The 20,949-nt window shown below is 49.6% G+C and overlaps 1 protein-coding gene across 1 annotated transcript; it reads right to left on the bottom strand.

Annotated features, from left to right (window-relative positions):
- Window positions 1–569: 569 nt before the first annotated feature.
- Window positions 570–18,615, bottom strand: SESN2 (sestrin 2). The gene is made up of 10 exons (XM_060017205.2): window positions 17,830–18,615; window positions 11,069–11,134; window positions 9,024–9,221; window positions 8,456–8,638; window positions 8,132–8,344; window positions 7,398–7,548; window positions 6,981–7,099; window positions 6,434–6,624; window positions 3,319–3,463; window positions 570–2,532 (listed from the first exon to the last, which is right to left on the bottom strand). The coding sequence occupies exons 1-10, from the start codon at window positions 17,890–17,892 to the stop codon at window positions 2,446–2,448; spliced, it is 1,416 nt and encodes a 471-aa protein (XP_059873188.1). The 5' UTR covers window positions 17,893–18,615; the 3' UTR covers window positions 570–2,445.
- Between the last annotated feature and the right edge of the window lie 2,334 nt (window positions 18,616–20,949).

Below are 20,949 nucleotides of genomic sequence, written 5' to 3'. Positions count from 1 at the left end.
AAGTGGGAAGCCAGCAGGAGAGGTCTTAGCTCTTAGTCATGATGTGGTTTTTCTGATAAGCTTGCTAGAGTTCCTAGTGCCCAGAGAAGCTAAGAAGCTTGACCAAGGTCACACAGCTACTAAATGGTACTGGCACCAACTTGGAGTCACATCTAACTCCTTATGCCTGGATCTGTCTCCTTGGTGCTGGGGAGGGAAGGATGAGAAGCAAGTAAGAGTAATGTGATGAGGCAGGAGAAACAAATGGTCCCCCAGAAATTCTCAAACATCCTCCCTCTGCCACAGGCCAAGGCCTCAGGATCAAGTTGACCCCAGTTGTAATCCTGGTTCCACCATGGACCACTGATGTGGCCTCAGCAATGTCACTTGGCCTCTGAGTCTCAATTCCCTTACAGGATTTTGCTGCGGATTCAGAGAAATGACTCCAAGTACCCAGCCCGGGGCCAGGCATAATGAGAAAAATAAGATGGCCATTATTATTCCACAATGCCAGGCCAGCCACAGATGAGTGGCAGGGCTGGACACCCAAGGGACAAAAGTAGACCTTTAGTGCCAACCACTCCCAACCCTACGGTCGTGGGCACAAGTGCTTAGCAGGGTAAGGGCTGGCAGGTCAGGTCCATGATGCAATCACAGCTCCCTGCTTATGCCAAGAGGTGAACTATGACCCTTAGGAAATGGGAAAAACAGCCCATTAACAAGAAGTACAAAACAAAACCTCAGTGAACTTTTATTTCTCATCATACAGAACTGGTAGCAAAGGCAAAGATTTCTGCACTTGAACACTGAATACTCCTCCCCACCCACCCGGGGACACGTACAGTCATCTTGTCCCCTCTGGAATCCAAACCCCAATGCTGGGGCCTCTTCTCTCCTGCCCAGCTTCATTGCAGGGAGGGCTTTGAGGCCTGAAGGGGGTGCCAGCTGCTTGCCCATGCCTGCACGGGTATGAAATGTGGCACAATGACCAGGCTCCTCTCCTGCCCCACCCCAGAGGGGAGGGTCAGAAGCAGCAGCAGCTTGGCCCTTGCCTTTCTTCAGTCACCTCCCAACTGGTCAGAGGGGAGGCACATACTGCCGGAAGAAGGGCAAGGGAAGTCATAATTCACAGCTCGTTTGCTACAGAAAGTGCCTGGGATCAGTCCTCGGCTGCTTCTGCCTTCAAGCAATCCACCTAAAACCGAGGAGAAGGGACAGAAATTGGGATGGGGGTGGGGAGGTCCTTGGTAGGTAGCCCGGAGAGACTGACTACAAGAGGGGGGGGCTCCCCAGAAGCCCTCAAGATCCTGCAAGGATTGCAGTTGGCTGCTGGCCTCAGAATCTGAGTGAAGGCTCAAATATCTCAGAAACTACCCCTCAGTCTGCAACTGTGGAAATGGAGGGCACCTGGCCAGTGCCAGGGGCCACACAAGAACCCTGGGGTCTCCTGCCTCTCCCCCTGAGCCATGTACCACCTAAACCACCTAGAAAGGCTTGCTTTTTTGGCAATGTTTGTGGCAGAGCCATGGGAGATAGCAAAGTGGGATGCCAGCTTCTGCAGGGCAGGTGCAGCTCTGGGGAGGACAGATTTTTCCCTGTCCTTCTCTCAGACACTGACTATGGCTCTAGGGTTGAGGCCCTGAAGAACCTCACCCATAAAAAACCGAAATACAGAGAATGTACAATATAATACTCCCTCTTCTAAAGGCAAAGTGACCAACAGAGAGTCCAGACTCTCTAGAGATAATCTGCTTGTTTGATGTGCTTGGTCTCTCTCCTGGGGCCTCATACCACCAGGTGTGGGAGAAAAGGGTAAAAGGGCAAACAAAGGAGGTCAAAGGAACTGAACTAGGACTGGGGCAACCAGGGGACGAGAGGCCTGCAGGCTGCCTAACACAACAGGCTTTTGGGGAGCCAGACGCACAAACCAGCTGTGACCCTGACTTTCACATTGATGGATGAATGGCAGGTGGGAGGTAATGAAGTCTGAGAATGAGGAAGCAGGAGGAAAGGCAAAGCCGCTTGGAGTGTCAGTCCCTGGAGGTGTTTGCCCCTCTCCCTTGGGGGCCAGCCAGGGACTTCCCAGGCCAGGAAGGCCAAAGTACTTGTGCTGCCCGGGCCCCTGCCTGCTGGCACACAAGTCTGAGCTCAGCCCATTTTCCTTCCTGTGCCCTTGGCCTCTGGGGGTAGGGGCAGGAAGAAGGGCCTTGGCGCCTGGAGATTTGCTAGTCCTCTTCCAGCTCCCAGGGGCAGAGCTGAGATCCCAGAGTCAGTGCAATGATCCTGTCCATTCCAGTGAGGAGGGTGTGGCTCAGGGGCTGCACATCACACACAGGCCCACCACCAGAATAGGGTGGGTGGGCGTGGGACAGGCAGGCTTAGGGTCTGTCTCCAGACAGAGAAGTCCTTGCAGGGAGAAGGATGCCTCCAGGGTCAGCTGCTCCAGGCCCAGGTCCTGCACACGAGTCAGGTCATGTAGCGGGTGATGGCACGGAGGGCATAGAGCAGGGCGGCTTGCATGCGGGCCTCCAGAAGCAGCAAGTTCACGTGGACCTGGGGCGCAGAACACGGGCTTGTTGGCAACTGATGTCACTCCTCGCCAGCCCCTTCCCTCCCAGACTGCCACTATCCCTGACCACTCATCCTTCCCCATTCTTTTTTTTTTTTTTTTTTTTTTTGGCCATGCTGTGTGGCATGCAGGATCTTAGTTCCCTGACCAGGGATTGAACCTGTGCCCCCTGCCTTGGGAGCACAGAGTCTTAACCAACTGACTGTCACGGAAGTCCCTCATCCTCCTCTTTCCTACAGAGATGCCTTGACCTTTCCTAAGGCTCTAAGCAACTTGGTGCAAGGACTGTGTTAGAATTTCAAGCACATTTATCCCTATCACGGCTAATCTCTTCATCCCCCCGAAACTAAAAACAATAGCTACCCCTGACATCTATTTGGGATCAGAGGTTTACATTCATTTTCTTATTTCATCCTCCCAGCAACCTTGAAAGGCAGGCAGTTTTTATTCCTATTGTAAAGAAAACAAGCTCAGAGAGGCAAAATGACCTGCCCAAGGTCACATGACTACCAGGTAACAGGGTTATGATTTGAACCCAGGTCCTTCTGGCTGCCACTGAGGACCCTGGGAAGCACACTCCTACTTTACAGGTGAGTAAATGGAGTCTGAAACCACACAGTGGAGTAGGACATGAACCCAGGACAATACACCCAGGTGCCCCATCTGGCAGAACAGACTTAGTCTGGGGCACCTCACTGGGTCCCGACCCCTTGCCTCCTCCATGGGCCAGGCTGTCTGCTTCCGTCCTGCTCCTACCCTGAGAGCCTCACCTTCTCTGAGTGGCGGAAGTGCCTCCAGAAGTGGTTGTACATTCTTCGGGTGGTCTTCTCTGGATAGCAGGCCACTGTCTTGATATAGACCTTGAGGTTCCGCTCCAGGAGCTGGTTCACCTCTCCGTAGTCATAGTCATCATATCTGGATGGAAAGGCCCCAGTAGCATCACTTACCCTCTGCTCCCACAAGTATCTCCTCTCCCCAGTCCCACCCTGCAGAAGGAGGAACAGAGAGTGGCGAGAAAAGGCAGAAGGTAGGAAGCAACTAGAAACTTCATTCCTCTTAGAAAAACAGCTGATGTCATATTATCACAGCCCACTGGACTCGTAGGGGAATGCACAGAGGGTGAGCATGCTGTACTGACCATGTGAACATGTATTCATGGCATCCTCAAAACTACTGTACACTACTGTATACAAAACTATTGTATACAATTTATTGTATTTCATCAGCCTCAATTTTACAGATGAAACTGAGGTTCAGAGAAGTGAAGTCACCTAGGTCACACATCTGGGAATGGGATTCAAACTCAGCTCTGCCTGACTCCAAGGTCATAGTCACTACTTTACAGCTGAGGCCATGCATGGAAGATGGGGCAGGAGATCAATGCAAATATTTACCCTGGAGAAGGAAGAGGGAAAGAGAAAAAGGAGCCGGTAGTCATTTTACAGGTGGGCAAACTAAGGCCTGGGGAAGGCAATTAGCTTGTTCAAAGTCAAAGAGCAAGTTGGTGACAAGTCTAGAAGCCACTTTGTCACTCCCTAGTCCAGTGAGCCAGTGAGTCATCACAGATCAATGTGGATGAGGAAGACTGGTTTAATTTTTCTTTACTTTTTTTTAAATTAAAAAAAAAATTTTTTTTATTTGGCCACGCCACGCGGCACGTGGGCCCTTAGTTCCCCGACCAGGGATCGAACCCGTGCCCCCTGCGGTAGAAGCACAGTTTTAACTACTGGACCGCCAGGGAAGTCCCAGAAGACCAGTTTTAGACTAGAGGACAGATTTGGTAGACAAAGGTTTAGGAGTGAGGGCCATGTTGGAGAGTGGAGGAGCCTGGACCTGGCAGCTGGGCAGGAACTAGCCTGTGCCGCACACACCCTAAGATGCCCGTCCATCCTTGGCCTTCGCTGACTTAGAAACCTGCCAAGGAGGTTGGCCAGAAGGAGGCTGGCCAATTAAGCACAGCTCAACCCACTCAGTGAAATATGATTTACAGCTAGTAATGCACAGAAATGCACATTTTTCTACAAGGAACATGTACCTTTTTAAAACTTTGGGGATTTTTTTTTTCATGCTTGGAATAATAGCTAAACTAGAAAAGCAAGAAAAAAAAATCACGTGTTCTCTAAAATATGCTCTCATTTGATTAAACTGAGTAAAATAAATACAGTAGACAAGAAAGTCTTATTTTTGTAAAATTATATGTGTTTTGGTCATTTGTGCATGGAAAAAAGACAGGAAAGAAATATTTGACAATAATAAGAGCAGGTGGGATCATGGGTGATTTTTAGTTTCTTCTTTTTGTTATCTGTTTCCTAAATTTACTAAAAATCTGGCTCTTTACAAACATCAAGCATATCTTTTAAAAAACGAAATAACAATTATAATTTCAACTATACAAAAGCAACTACATAAGAAAGAAAAAAAGCAATGGAGGAAAACATCTCAGAATGTGGATGTGGTTGTGGAGTAGTAGAATTTTGGGAAATGGTTTCTTTCTTTAATTCTTTAAATTTGCCACAACATTATCAGAGTGAGGTTTGTAAAAATAAAAAAATTGTTCTGTGTATATTTTTGACAAGTAATTTCACATCTAGGGTTTACCTACAAGGACTTAGGTATAGGGCTTCCCTGGTGGCACAGTGGTTAAGAATCCGCCTGCCAATGCAGGGGACATGGGTTCGAGCCCTGGTCTGGGAAGATCCCACATGCCGCGGAGCAACTAAGCCCGTGCGTCACAACTACTGAGCCTGAGTTCTAGAGCCCGCGAGCCCCAACTACTTAGCCCACATGCTGCAATTACTGAGCCCGTGTTCCGCAACAAGAGAAGCCACCACAGTGAGAAGCCAGCACATCGCAACAAAGAATAGCTCCCACTCGCTGCAACTAGAGAAAGCCGACGTGCAGCAACGAAGATCCAACGCAGCCAAAATAAATAAATAAATAAATTTTTTTTTAAAAAAGGACTTAGGTATAAAACTAGTCATTGCACATGGTATTTGTAATAGTGAAAAACTGCAAACCGCCTAAATATCCAACAATAGGGAAATGGTTGGATAGTTACACTTCATCCACAACAACACTATACAGTGGCTAAAAAGCATGCAAGATCTATTCACACCAACAAGGAAGGTGGTTCACAATAGATTATTAGGTAAAAAATGCAAGTTGCAGAATATATCAAGTATGATTCCATCAATTAAAAAAAAAACTTACTCAAAAAAGATCAGAAAATACTTAGGTAACAGAATGAAAATGTAGTCCATCATATACTATACAGAGACAGCCATTATCAAATAACATTTTACGGTACAGCCTTCCACACATTTTCCATGCATGTACACACTTTTAGTTTAAAGAAAAAAAAAAGGAACAAAAAGAAGATTCTGGTTGGTAGCCAGCTTTCTTTTCTTTCAATACATTTTGACCATTTTCCCATGGCAATATAAATAAGCCACTATTATAATTTTTAATAGCTGCATAATATTTCACTGAATGGATATGTCATTATTTAAAATCCCCTACTGTTGGCATTTCTATTGTTTTATTTATTATGAGAAGAAATGCTACTTGGAATGAAAATACAAATATAACTCTCTCTCTCTCTCTCTCTCTCTCTCTCTATATATATATATACACACACACATACACATACACATACATACACACACACATATATATAAAATCTCCCTAGTTATCTCTGGGGGTCGGATTAAAGAGTTTCAAAAGGTGAGCATGGCTATTATCTTTTATAATCAGCAAAGAAATACATTTGCTTTGAAAAACAATATAGGCAGGAAGAAAGGGAAAGAAAAACAAACAGAAAAAGGAAACAATTGTGAGCTCAGATTGAGGGCTTACAATACACTCATGCCCCGGTCTTGCACTCACCTGATGCCAAAGACGCAGTGGATGTAATTCCAGATGGCCCTGCGGAGCATGGAGGTATCTACTCCGCTGTGCATGGCAATGGTGTTGTAGGTGAGGCTATAGGCTGCCTGGAACTTCTCATCCAGCAGCTGCCCACCCTCGGGGTAGAGCCGCTGGATCAGTGAATAGCCGTGGTCCTCCCAGGTATAATCCTGAGGAACGTGGGAAGGGGTCAGTGAGGAGAATGTTTGGGGCCCAAGGCTAGCCGGAGAGACGCCATCCTCTGGAGCACACCTTGGCTCTCCATAATGTGTCTCTCCACCCCACAGATCTAACCCGCTGCTTGGTCTGGACCTGAGAAGCTGAGGAGGATGCAGCTTGGTGGTGACTTCCTCCTTGTGATCAGGACCCCCTGAGCTTAGGGCACAGGTGGGTCCCTTCACATCCAGGGTCTCCCACTTCCCTCGTGGAATCCTGAGGGAGAGAAGGTACCCAAATCTCTAACTACACAAACCACCCACCCCTGCTTGTTTGCAAAGCAATAGTAAGACCAGTGGGGAGAGCCTACCTGGGCGCGGAAGGTGGGGGGCGCCTGAGTCCCCCGCCGGGTGAAGTCCTCGTATCCGAAAGTGGGGTCTTCCACAAAGCACAGCATGTCTGAGTTTGGAGAGGGCTCCAGGATGTCCGCTGAGGACGTCAGAAAGAGGTCATGGTGAGGCCAAGGCATGGAGCACAGTGGCCTCCACTCCTGGTTAATCACCATTAGGGGGCTGGGAAATGCAGAGTAGGGGGCCAGAGAAAGCCCCTCACCACATCGAGTGGGACCAGGACTACGGCAGGAGCCAGGCCTGGGGGAGGAGGTAAATCAGGCCTGTGGTGGCTGGGATGTGGCTGCAGAGGTGCAGCGCATGGAGGTACCTGCTTCCCAGCAGAGATGATGTAAGGAGGGGGCGGCCCCTGAACCTGGACACCTGTGACCCTGTACCTGAGGGGGTCACCAGCAGGCTCTCTGACTTCTCCAGCTCAAAGCGGCTCTCCATCTCCTCCTGGGAGGCCCCCTCATCCCGCAGCAGGCTCTCCTGCAGCTGCCTCATGCGCTCCATCAAAGCTTCCACGTCGCGGGCAGCCTCAAAGCCCTGCGGGAGAGACCTGGTGGTGGCCATCTACTCTTCCTCCCTGGGCCCCAGAAACCCCACACGTCTTTCCCACATGCCGGGCCTTCCTGAACGACCGTAAAGGCCCCGTGCCTCCTCTGTGACAGCCACTGCACTGGACGGCTCACATGGCCTGTGCTTCCCAAAGTGATGTTTAAGAGCTAGAGAATAGACACGGCTTCTCTGAGCATCAACTTCCCTCACAGGAAAGGGCTTTTTAAAGTATCTGTATTTTTAAAATACAAACAAATAAGCCACTTTATAGAATGAGAGGCAAACTTTGTATTTTTAAAGTTCTAAAAGTCAGTGACTTTAAGCCCACGGGGCTCCATGCTGAGGCCAGTCACATGGTTATTTCATCTCATCCTCACAACCCTTTATGAAGTGCGAGTCTTTATCCTCATTTCCCAGATGAGGAAACTGGGTTTCAAAATCAAATAACTTTTCTAAGGCCTCTCAGCGTGCGTTAGGGAAGCAGCTTCAGATAGGGAGGCGCTGTCTTCTACCCAAGGACCAGGGGCCATGCCAGCTTCCTCTCCCACCAAGACTGAAGCCCGTGACTTACCCCAGAGTGGTTCAGTGGGTCCCTGCTGGGGGGTGTGCTCTGCTCACTGGGGGGTGAAGGGGCCTGGGGGGCGGGGCTTCCCTCGGGGTCCCCCTCAGGGAGGATGCCACAGCCGAACACGAAGGAGGCTAGCGAGTGGCAGTGGGTGAGGAGGACCAGGGCCTGGATGAGCTCGGCCAGGGACCAGCTGTGCTCGCCTGTCTTCAGCAAGGCCTAGAGAGAAAAGGAAAGGCCAGACCTGCTCAGTGCCTGCCCTGGGCTGCCTGCCATGCCCCAGCCTGGCCCCCGTGCTCCCTCGGGGACCCGCCTCTCTGCCCACCGCACCTGGATGTGCTCCTTGGTGATGAGCCACGGCCGATGAGCCAGCAGCTTGTTGATCTCGCTGAGCTTGCGCAGCTTCTCGGGGGCACGGTGGAGGCCAAGCAGCCACTCAGGGTCACCGCCAGTCTGCAGAAACTCAGCCATGTGGGAGCCCACCAGGTAGGAGCACTGGTGGCGGGCGGCGGCCTGGAGGTGGTGGACAGAGCCCAGGTCACCCGCTTCTTTCTGTGCCCTGCTCGGTGGGTACCCCATGGAGGGAACATCACGAGCCTCACTGTCGCCTGAGAGGCAGGAAACTTAGGTTCTAACCCCAGCTTTGCCCCTGGCTTGTTGTCCTCCCTTGGGCAGGTCACCTGACTCCTATGTGCCTCAGTTTCCCCATCTGCAAAGCAGGCATTAAATAGGCCTCTCTTCAAAATCTAAAATTCGATGGATGGTCAGATAAAGCCAGGGCTTTGCTTTATGCTGCCTCTCCTCCTTGTTTGTGGAATCAAGCCCCCAGCAGAGAGATCTGAGCACCGAATCCCCCAATGTGTCCACCCCTACAAAAGTCAGGCTCAGACAGGCTCACCATGATGGCGATGTAGTGGCGCCAGGAATTGGCCAAGGGCCCATCCGTGTGCAGCAGCAGGTAGTGCAGGCGCCAAAAGCTGGTAAAGTAGTCGGGGTGCAGGCCCATCACCACTGCCAGGTTGTCCACCCTCCCGGAGGACATCAGCGCCTCCAGCCCCAGGTGTTGCTCGAGGCTCTCGGCTCCCTCCCGAAGGACCTGCCAAGCAGAGGTGAGGAAGGGATGGCTTCCCCTCCTGCCCTCCCCACCAAAGAGACCAACATATTCATTGCATTCATTGGGATTTTAATAGCAAGGAACTGAAGACAACCGCCATGTCCAAAAAAAGGAGAACAGGGGAGGAAAAGATATTGCATTAAATGATTAAACAAATACTTATTAGACACTTTATATAATACTGGTTGATACTTGTATAATGCTCGCTAAGTACCAAGCACTGTTCAAACACTTTGCATATATTAACTCATTTACTGCTCACAACTATGAAATTGGAGACCTGCTTTCTCCAACTTTAGATAGGAGGCACAGAGATTAAAGTACAGCTTCTCCTGCTTTCGTAGAGCTTCTATTCTTTTTTCTTTTTTTGGCTGTGCCGGGTGGCTTGCGGGCTCTTAGTTCCCCAACCAGGGATTGAACCCAGGCCCTCAGCAATGAAAGCGCAGGATCCTAACCACTGGACTGCCAGGGAATTCCCCACAGAGCTTCTATTCTAATAGTGCAAATCCATGCAGTCATTGGAGGTGGGTACAAAATAGTTCACATTTCCTGAGTGATTTCTCCGTGCCAGGTCTGAGTTAGGAGCGTTCCCCGCCCGCATTATCTCACTCATTCTTCCCAGTTACCCTGTGAGGTGAACACTATTATTTTCCCCCACTGACACATGAGGGAATCAAGACCCAGAGAGATTTCATTCTGTGCTCAAGGTTACAGATCTGGTAAATGACAGAACCAGGATTCAATTCCTGATTAAGCCCAAAGCCTATTTCTTTCCTTTATTACAGAAGAGGAGTGGTTATTTATAAATGAAAAAATAAAAGATAAGAACAATATTTGAGCTTAAAATTCTGGGCTACGTAAATAATCAGCGGGTGGTTGTGTGTTTTCCACTTACAAAGGGTGGAAGGAACTGAAGGGTTTAGACGTTTGTTAACAGCTCATTAACTGCTTGGCCTACACATTAGGAGAACAAGGAGGACAAGGAAACATTTGTCTTTGTTCACTGAAGGCCAAAGAAAAAGAAGGAAACTATTATTTTTTAATTTGCCTGTTCATGGGTTTTGAAGTTTCCCCCCCCACCAGGCACACACTGGAGTGTCAGTTCCACGATGGCAAGGATTTTTGTCTGTCTTGTTCTCTGCTGTATCCCCAGCACCTAGAACAGTGCCTGACACACATTAATCATTCAATAGATATCTGTTAAATAAATGAATGGATGACCTGCCTCAGTAGATGAAAGGTGTCTCTGTTGCATTAAGTGAAAAAATAAAACACAACAACCAAAAAAAACCACACCGGAAACCCAAATAAACAACAACAACAGAACCATGTTATAAACTCTGACCTTGGCTCCGTATGAAAAAAAGTCTGGAAAACAGTGGCAAATGGTTAACAGCGATTATCTCTGTGGGAGTGGGATTGTAAGAGACTAAAGCTTTCTGAAACGTTGGAAATTTAAAAATAATGAACACATATTACTTTTGAAGTCGAAAAAAACTTTAATACACGCACAGTCAAGGATGAGAAGATAAACATGCATAGTTCTATCTTCTTAAGGAAATGCAAGCCTTGTTCTGGGAATCACAAGTTTGCTCATTACCTGGCTGTGTTATTATCACTTTATCTCTTTGAGCATGTTTCTTCCCAGCAAGATGGGGTTGACATGCTTGCCTCAAAGAGCTGTTTTGTGGATTAAATGGGTCAAGAACCTGAAGGGGTAGTTTCAAACCTGCAATTTCAAGAGACCAGCAAAGCCCCACACACACTCAATGCCCCATGTCCTTTCTTCCCAGGGACCCACAACAATTCCTAACCCCTTTCAAGCTTACCTCCTCCACTGGAATGAAGGCGCTGGGCCCTCGAGGGCCTCGCCGAACCCGGCTCTCCCTCTGCTCCTAGAAGGAAGCACATCATGGTTAGATGGAGGTAAAAGCGAGGACTAAGAAGATAGTTCTCTCTCCAGTTTTCTCCTCCTATCCGAGGGGTCACACTAAGTTTTTTTTTTTTTTAGGCTGCACCATGCGAAATCTAGGATCTTAGCTCCTCAACCAGGGATCGAACCCGGGCCCCCTGCATTGGGGGCGCAGAGTCTTCACCACTGGACCACCAGAGAAGTCCCCCACACTGAGCTTTTAAAATCACCTTTCTGGCTCACCTTGCATGAAGCAGTCAGGTGGAAATATATACCAGTTTGGTGGGTGAAGAAAGGGTAAAGCGACCAAGAGAGCTTACCCCACAGGCTGAGTTCTTCAGGAACTGGGAAGGGACACAGGAGCCCACTATAGAGCCCCAAGGGAAATATACAGCCACCGTGTTGCACATTTCCAGGAGGCCACCTTCTCGGCAGCCCTGGAGAACCTATAGAAGAAGCCCCCTTGTTCGTACCCTGAAGCCAGGTTACCAAGTCCCCTAGACTCCTACGATGCAGCTTCAGCCCCTCTCAAACCCACAGCCTCACCGATGGTCTCCCTGCCTCCACAGCCCCGCCCTGTCCTATCCATCCTCTACCAAGTTAACAGAACGAATGAATAAATAAAACATTCTCCCCCAACCCCACCTCTGGGACCAGGAGCAGATCTAGTGAGTACATGACACTGGTGGTTTCTAAAGAGGGCAAACTTGCTGTAGCCAGAGTGAACTTCCTCAAGTGCAAATCTCATTACTGGCTTAAAACCCTGCCTCTGCCTCCTGTAGCCTCCCAGACCATTAGTGGCTCAGGCCCGCCGTGCTCACACTGGTCACACCTTTTGCAGAGCTAGCTCTGTCTTCCAGGGTCTAAGAACCTTTCTTCTGATCCTCATCTGTGACCCCCCAATTCCCAACGCTTTTGCTTCTGAAAACGTTGCCTTCTAATTGTCTGAGATAGGTCTCCCTACTACCAGATCACATTCTGTGGAGAACGGTACCAGGTAATTCACACTAGTCTGTGAATGAAGAAAACAGAGAAAGCAGAGAGGCGTGGAGGGCAGGGCGGCACAACGCTGATGGCAGCAGCTATTCTGACGTGGCTGCATTGGAGCCTCTATGGAAACCACCAGTTTTATTTATCCATTTGTTTTGCTACCTGGGAGGGGGCTCTCAGCACTGGCCTTAGAAACAGTTTATCCAAACCAGAGTCATACCCTCACTGGACAGAGACGGTGTCCTCCTAACTCTCCCCTCCTCATTCAAATTTAGACTTACTGCTAATCCTCAAGTGTCCAGGGACTAAAGATTATAATTGAACCTTCCTTTTCACATAGCCAAAAACCCCCTGAGGGAGGCAGAGCTCTGGGGCTCTGAAAGACCACAAAGGAAGGAACAAGGGTCCAAAAGTCCCAGGCATGAGTACCAATTCTGCCGCCACTAACTTGCTGTGTGACTCTGAGAAAGTAACCTTTCTCAGAGGTTTAATCTTGGACAAAGAAGGTAGCTGGGCTGACTGCTTAGGCCCCTTTCAGCCCATACTTCTGGGATCTACCAGGCCAGCCTGGTCCAAGTCCAGCATAGAAACCACCACAGTCCCCAAGCACTCCCGTTTCACCTTCCCTCCTCCCTCACCAAAGAGAAAAAAAACCTAACAGCTCTGTCTGGGAGATAAGGATTGCTGACTCCACAAACTGGGCCTCCCCCTCAGGGGACCTAAGGACAGATAGAAAACCACAGCCAGGTGTGGTGGGGAAAGGCAGGAAGGAACTGGGGGAGTTGGGGGGTGTGGGACAGGGAGGGCCCACCAGGGTACTAGCGAGGGACAGTGAACAGCTTTGGGAATCCCTTCCCACTCTAAAATCTGCCCCAGGAGCTGTCAAGGGAAGAAACTGATGCCTGTGGGTCTCTAAATGATAGGTCTGGATCTACCAACATTATCAGCCCTGATGAAGAAGATGATGATGATGATAGAATACTGTTAAAAGATAGGGGCTCTTGACACAAGCTGCCTGGGCTCAGATGACAACTCCACCACCTATTATCTGCTAGCTCTGTGAGCCTCAGTTTCCTCACCAGATTACGGGGTAATAGTACCTACTGTCACTGGGTAGTCATGAGGATGTAATGAGGTACTGCCTGTATAGGCCTTAGCTCAGTACATCTGTCACAGCAAGCGCTTAACAAGTCAGAGATCATTAACCTCATTGTTATTTCAAACAAGGGCCTCTCAACCCAAGCAGCACATTTAGAATCCCTTTGAGAAGCTTTTTAAAAAATACCAATGCCAAGGCCCAGCAATTCTAATTTAATTGGGTGCGGCCCAGCATAATTTGCCGGGGAGGGAGGGCCATTGTTTCACACCACTTATTGATCACTTTCTCAATTATAAGGCACTGTGTTAAGTGCTTTCCAGGCGAAACCAGAATTAATCTGTTCACTCAACAAATATTTTTGATGACTACATGGCAGGTAGCAAGAGTACAGGAGTGAAAAGACAAAATCTTAGCTTTCCCAGAATTTACGATCTAAAGGAGAAAGACAATCAAACAAATGATGAATAGGATGTCAAATCGTAGATTATATGGATGGGTGGGGGAGTGTGTGCAATATTTCAGTCCTAGTAGACAGGCAAAGCCACTGAGGAGACAACCTTTAAGTTGATATCTAAATATCAAATATCTAAATGAGTTGATGGGCCTGTAAAGGGCCTGTAAAGATCTAGGGAACCAGCATTCCAGTCAGATGTAACAGAAAGTGCAAAGCCCTGAAGGCAAGATCAAGCAGATTCTACTCCAGAGCTCCAGTACCCTGAATGCCTCCCCAACCTAGACACCCAAAACTTGAGAGGAAGCAGACGGGGCAGGGGCCCACCACCAAGAGATGACACCTCCGAATCAGCCCTCCCCTACTTCCTGGGGTAGGAAGGCAATAATAATAATGGTGGGTAACAACGCTGATTACCATTGGCGAAGCATTTATTTCATGTGCACTTTAAGGGAGTTCTACTACCAGAGCTCCCATTTTACAGATGGGGAATAAGGTTCAGAGAGGTCAAGTCACTTCCGGTCACTCAGCCAGGAAGGAGGTAGCAGAGTTAGGATACAAATCAGGTTTCCTCAACTGCAGAAACTTCCTATTCTCTAAACTTCTCAAGGTCTCAGAAGCCCCAAGGCTTTGCCTCTGAGGTTCACCAGGAATGAGAAGCTCCTTCTCCGTCTACATTCCCAGGGGATCCACTGCCCCAGTCACAGCCCTTGTCATCCTGCCTTGTTTCTTACCTTGAGAGCACACACTGGATCTAGTTCTCTGTTGTTATCCCAGAGTTTAGCACAGTTGAGTCCAATAAAACTTTGTGCTATGATGAAATATTCTTTATCTGCACTGTCCAATAAATATGGTAGTCCCTAGCCACAGTGGCTGAGCATTTGAAGTATGACTAGTGCAACTAAAAAACTGAATTTTTAATTTTAAAAAATCTGATTTATCTACATTTCAATAGCCACATGTGGCTAAGGGCTACCATATAGGACAGTGCAGGTTCAGCACACCTGATAAAGGCAAGATTCCGGCCCTGACTACGTGGATAAAGAAAGGAAAACCAGAGGGGGCGGGTGACCTACCTAAGGCAACACAGCTAGGATGGGGCAGAGGGAAAACCGATGAGTTCCAACTGAGGGGACCACACAGGGCAGCAGGAACACTGAGGTCAGAGCCGTCTGGGTGGCCACTCAACTGCGAGGGCTTCAGGCAAGTTGTAAAGAGAGGATAATCACCTCAGAGCTCAGTGCCTGGCTCTTGATTTAAGCGCTCACTAAAAGTTACCTTTCATATCAGCTTCCATATTACGTTTCACTAGCACACTGGTTGCATCTAATCTTCATCAGTTTGGGGGTGGGGGTGGGGGTCTCTTCTGCACACAAGGAAAGATTAAGGTTCCAAAGGTTAAGCACCAGCTGACAAGAGGCCAACCTGAGATTTGAATTCAGCTCAGTCTGGCTTGCAAGGGTCCTGTCCACCACCCAGATCAGCCTCTTGGAGTAGCCCCAGCCTTTATTCTTGGTATCCTATCCAGAGCCTGCAACCTCCAGGACTCAGCTACGGAGACCTTCGAAGTCACTCTGCCAGCTGGGAAGGGGCAGAGACTCCCCTCCCCGTGGGCTGCTGAACTCAAGATTCTTGCCTGGGTTTACACCTGAGAGGGAGACAGAGCCCAAGCAACCTCTGATCTCCAGCCTTGCAGGGAGGGGTGTGTGAGTGGTGCATATAGACTCATATGCCCACCATGATCTGGCCGATTTCTCACAACCACCTGGAGGGAAATACGTCTTCTTATCCCTTCTTCAGAGACAGCTCACTGAGGTTCTTTTGGAGCTCAGATCTGACTTCAAAGCTTGCACAGTTCACAGGGGTCAGCTAAGCCAACAAGGGGCAAATAGTTACGAGCACCTATTAGGTACGAAGAACAGTGCTGGGGGTGGGACCTACAGAGTGTTTCTAGTCTAGCAAAGGAGACAGACAAGAAATTCCTGATTACACAACTGTTATACTGTAATTGGGATAATAGCTCCTGCAATGGAGAAGGGGAACAGGAAGCAGGTATGCAGAGGGGAATTATCTGGTGGGGAAGGAAAGACTTCCCTGAGGCAGTGATGTTTCAGGAAGTGATTCTAGAGCCCAAGAGGGCTCTGAGAACATACCACCAGTACTAGAGTGAAGCATCTGAAGGCCTTGACCCGGTGAAAGCATGCGTGGCGAAGTGATGGGAGTTGAGGGGACTGTATATTCCTTGTTCATACTTGTCCAACTTCCCTTGGGCCTTGGGCACCCAGCTCTGTAAGTTCAGCACCCTACTGTCTTCTAAAGATCCTGCTTAAAACAGAATTTTCCCAAGGTCCTCTTTTCTTGAGAGAGAATCTGTAGAAAGGGGTCAGATATCACCAGCTTCCCCCCACCCCCGCCTGCTGTTGACAGCTGGCTTCCACCTAAAGGCCACACCCTCAGAGCCTTCCCAGTCCACCAGGGGCACACTCTTCTCCCCAGGTCACTTCCCAGACACTGTCCCAAAGAGGGATGGACCAATTCTCACCTCAGGCAGGAGGGGTGGGCTCGGACACCCCCTTGTGAGACACTCTGGGGAAAGGGAAATATGTGCTGTGGCCACAATCTAAAAATAGCTAGCATGTTTGATACAGGACGTAGTTGCTATGCTCTAGGCACTGTGCGTTGGCCTTTGCATGTATTCTCAGTTAATTCTCCCAACAGTCCTTTGGAAATATGTCCAAATCTCCACAGGAGGAAGTTGCTGATCACAGAAGTGATCACTTGGCCAAGGTCACACAGCAAGTAAGTGGGAAGGCTGCCACATGAACCCGGAGCATGCCTGCTCTAGTGCCCAGGTGCTCCAATAAATAAAATTATTTCCATAAAGAAGGAAACAGACAGAATAAGGTAGCTTGGTCAAAGTCACGCAACTGAGAAGTGGCAGGAGCAGTATTCGTCCCTCCACTTCGGGCTCCTAAACCATGATAGGGAAAGGTGACAAGCTAACAGAAAACCGGGGACCCCCGGAAACCGTGCTGCTCAGAGAAGTGCAGCTGTTTTTCCCAGGGTCACAGTTCAGGACTAGCACTTGTCTGACTCCCAACCCCAGTAAGACACTTGCACCAGGCTCCATGTCTGTAAACTCAAGAAACAAGCAAAACTCTCCGTTGTGTGAAGCACACTTGGAAATCCTAGAGACACCCGAGCCAAAGAATGAGCTATTCTGCTGGGTTAGTGAAGGAAACCTCTCTATAGCCCCTCCTGGGCGTCAATTTTCTCATCCCGTAGATTGGGGCTACTATTAATGGTATAGCTCATATTTTGCTAGTTTAATCCTGAGGACTCAGCGAAAAGGCAAAGCCGGAGCCTGGCATCCAGTAGGTGCGTAATAAATAAGATGGCCATTGTCCGTGGCGGTGGTAATGGGGGAGGGGGTGTCAGATTGGGTCCAGCCGTATTCCCAGCCTCACTGCAAAGAGAGTCCCTCCAAAACAAACTTCTGGGACGTCAGACCACTTAGTAGGGCACAGCCAAATCGGCGCTTGGCTTCTGGTGTCGCGGCCAGGGTTTTCCCCCCTCCCCCGTGCTTTGGCCGCGGCGTACCCGGCAGCCCGCCAAGGCCCCGAAGCGCCCACGCCCCCAATCCAAATCGGGGGTGCAGGTGGGGGCGGGGGACGAGGTCGACCTCCGTTGGCCAGCCCCAAGTGCTCCAATCCCCGAGCGGGGGCACTGCAGCGGGTACATATCCTACCTAGAAACAGTTCCTCTAGCCCCAGCCTAGAGGAAAGGATCTGCGGAAGGGGGCGGGGAGGAGGAGTGGTCGGGCCGCTGCGCCGGGATTTGCCTGGACTTGAAGACTCCCTCGACTAGGGCCCAAACCCAAGATAACGTCGAGAAGGCTCCCCTCTCGTTGGCCGGGAGTCCAAAGGAGCCTTGGAGGGCTCTACAGCCCCGGGGGTAGGGGCAGGAGGCGGAGGGAGCCGAGGCTGCCAGTTGATGCAACCCCACTCCGGCTTGCGCGCTCCACTCCCCCTCCCCGAGCCGGGTGGGGGTTGGCTCACAGACTCAGCTCGCGACAGCCCAAAGCTCGGACGCGGCTCTGGGTTCAAGGGAAGAGTGGCGTCGCTCGACCGCTGCTTACCTCTCCGGCCCCGGGTAGGTAGCCCTTCAGCTCGGCGCGGCACTCGGAGTCCGCAACGATCATGGTGTGCGCCAGGACCCAGCCGCGGCTCGCCGACCGCCCGTGCACCCGAGGGGCTTTCGGACCGACGCGCGCAGGAAGCCGGGACTGCGGGCCGCTGGGGAGGTTCTAGAGCCCCGCGGTGTCTCTCGGGGTTCCAGAAGGCTCTGAAAGCCAAGGATCCGGGAACGGCCGCCGCTGCGCTGGACTCCCCGCTCGTCTGGCTTCTGGATGGTGAATGGCCTCGGGAGCCTGGGATTGGCCGCGGCGCAGGGGTTTTCACGGCCCGGAGCGCCTCGGAAGTCCGCAGTGGCCACGGCTGCTCGCAAACCCAGCGCTCCTCAGCATCCCCACCGCGGAACTGCCAGCGCTCTCCGGGCTCTGACACCAGCAGCTCCGCTCTGCCCGCCGCGGTCCCTGGGGAAGGGCGGGGACACAAAAGCCCCGCGCCGCAGCCAATCAGATGCCTGTTTCCTGGGGAGGCGGGGCGACACCGCCCTCTGGAGCCTACGGCTCAGCCAATCGGCACCGGGAAGCGCCCGGGAACTCTGGGAGCTGTAGTCCGCCCCGGACGAATGCTGCAAACTTTTGCAAGAGGGTTTGGTCAGATTGCTGGCAATACCAGACGAGAGTGACATTCCGGAGAGTCATTAAAGCTGCATGACGAAACGGGACTTCACCGGGCTGGGCCAGAGAGCCGGGTGTGAAATCCCTCTCAAGTATGTTCTTCAGCTTTTCAGTTCCTGGAGGGACTGGTTCGGGTTAGGAGAGGTAGTGCTAATTACAGAGCTGACCGCCAGATCTTTGGAGATCAGAGCACATAGCCCGGTTCCTCTGGCCTCCGGGAAGGCTCCATCTTAAAATGTACCAGACACAGGGAATCCAGCTTATTTGTGGAGTCTCTGGAAAAGCCTTCATTCATTGAAAGGTTCATGGCAACCTCTGGTCTAACCTCAGTCCCTATTGCTGCAGTTTCCCCTCTTCTGCTCCCTTGGGGCCTCCCACCCTGTCTTCCATAGCCCTCTTCTAAAAACTTTGTAACAAGGTATTCTACTGTTGTTTTTTTTTTCTCACCTCTCTCTGGCCACTCCTTCTCTGACTCCTCTTTCTCCTCCCCACTCCTGGAACGTGGGTGTTCCCCTAGTTACTGTTTTCATCTTTCCTCTCTCCAGGCACACTCTCCCTCCCTGATCTCATCCATTTCCTGGCCTTCAACTCTCCATTTGGAAGTAAGTCGCTTCTACCAGCACCTCAGCACCTCAAAGCTGAATTCGTCTTCTTCTTTTCCCTTCCCACAGCCTCTTCACAGTTTTTCTTCAGAGCTCCACTTTTTGTTTCAGTTTTAAAGTTACTGTTTACTTGAGACAGAGAATCCCGACAGGACCAAAAGTGGACTGGATGACCTCCGACATCGCCTCTGAGACTTCCTGGGTCTAGGCTTAGGATTCCAAAGACGACCCTCTGACTTGGTCTCCTGCCTCCAGTCTCTTGGGAGAAGTAAATTAATCTCACCCTCTGCTGAGCTCAGGCACTTGGGCTGGGGTTCTATTATAACACTTATCACAGTCTACCTTGGGTTGTATTTTTCTGTGTACATGTCTTATCTCACCCTTTTGATTATAAGCTTCTTGAGGACAGGGTCCACATCTTAACATCTTTGTCTTCTGCCCTATGCCACCTAGCACAATGTCCTGCCAGTAACATGTTCTTGTTGACTAAATCTTCCTTTGAATTGAATTCCCCTTGAAATCACCCCCCACCCCAATATGTCAGATTCAGCTTTTATTTTCAAAATCTACTCTGTAATGTCAATGTTTAGATCAGCTTTACTGGTATTTCATCAGCTACAGAATAAAGGTCAAACCTGTAGATTGACATTCAATATCTGCCAAGATCTGCCTCAATTTACCTTTCTAGCCCTATCATGGCCACCTTCATGTTCCTTGTTTGATCTTCAAGCCTTTCTCTGCAAAGCTCTGGCCACTGAACTCCAACCCAGCAATCAATGCCTTTATTGGTAACTGTGGCCTGAATGAAGGCTTCAAAATTCTACTTCCTATAGACAGTATTGCTTCTTCAGCTCAGCTGAAAATAATCCCTCCCACTGTTCAACTCCTCAACACATTGTTTCTACCTTTTTGTACCGCTGGCCTTCAAATTTGAAGCAGCATTGTTATGGGGTCTGAATGCCTTACCCCTTCTCTCCAACTAACAATGGAATATGTTATTGACCACTTTTGCAAAGTGAGGAAGCTCGAGTTCAGAAAAGTAAAACTTTGTATCAAGGTCATACAATGTCTTCTTTTGACTGCATCAGACTGTGTCAGAACTCCTTTAAGGCAGGAACTGTGTCTCTCTACCCCCACTGGCGTGTAGTAAGTCCTCAGGAAATACTTTTGAATTAATGAATATGAGTTGCTCTCCTTTGTAGAATGACCCTTTATAACCTTCAAGGAAGCGACTAAATCATTCCCAAGGCTTCACTTACAAAGTTAGTGAATTTGTGAAAAGCAAGAGATACTGATATTCTCAGTTGGATGAGATTTTGTGACCCAAACTCCTTGGAAAGAAAGCTCAGAAGGGACACAGATACTACCATTTACTGAGCTCCAACAACAGTCCAGGATACATCTGTTATCTCATGTAACTCTCACCACAATCTCATGAAGTAGGCATTATGGCCCATTTGACAGATGAGGTTACTGAAGCTAAAGAGGTGTGTTGACAAAGTTCAGACGGCTTAGTAATATGTTGAGTAAGGATTCAAACCTAGTTAGGGATGACTCCAAAGCAGAAATTCCACTGCACCACTGATGAGAGAAAGACCTGAATATGTAAGAAGCAGGCTGGCACAAGGAACTGATGCATAAAGCAGAATTCCAATATATTAATTGGGAGTGAGAAACATAATTGTCAAGTGGCCTATAATTGATGGGGCAGTACATCCCTCTTTATAGGACAGCCTCCATGAAAAGCCAAATTATCATCTGAAGGTGGCTAGGGCAGTTGGAATCTGAGCAAAAGGAGCCAGTGAAAAGATGAATCCCTGAACTAATTCCACTCAGAGCAAAACTGCTGGTT

Source organism: Delphinus delphis, chromosome 1 (genome assembly GCF_949987515.2).
Source record: "Delphinus delphis chromosome 1, mDelDel1.2, whole genome shotgun sequence".
Taxonomy (NCBI): Eukaryota; Metazoa; Chordata; class Mammalia; order Artiodactyla; family Delphinidae; genus Delphinus; species Delphinus delphis.
The sequence above is the reverse complement of the archived record's forward strand: the minus strand, read 5'-3'. Positions and strand labels throughout refer to the sequence as shown.

What these genes read in the sequence shown, in the direction of transcription:
- SESN2 (XM_060017205.2), bottom strand. Translation starts at nt 17,892, where the DNA reads ATGATCGTTGCGGACTCCGAGTGCCGCGCCGAGCTGAAGGGCTACCTA. An exon ending in CCTTCATTCCAGTGGAGGAG is followed by an intron (nt 9,222 to 11,068) that starts GTAAGCTTGAAA and finishes TCTGCTTGGCAG; the next exon opens with GTCCTTCGGGAGGGAGCCGA. An exon ending in TCACCAAGGAGCACATCCAG is followed by an intron (nt 8,345 to 8,455) that starts GTGCGGTGGGCA and finishes TTTTCTCTCTAG; the next exon opens with GCCTTGCTGAAGACAGGCGA.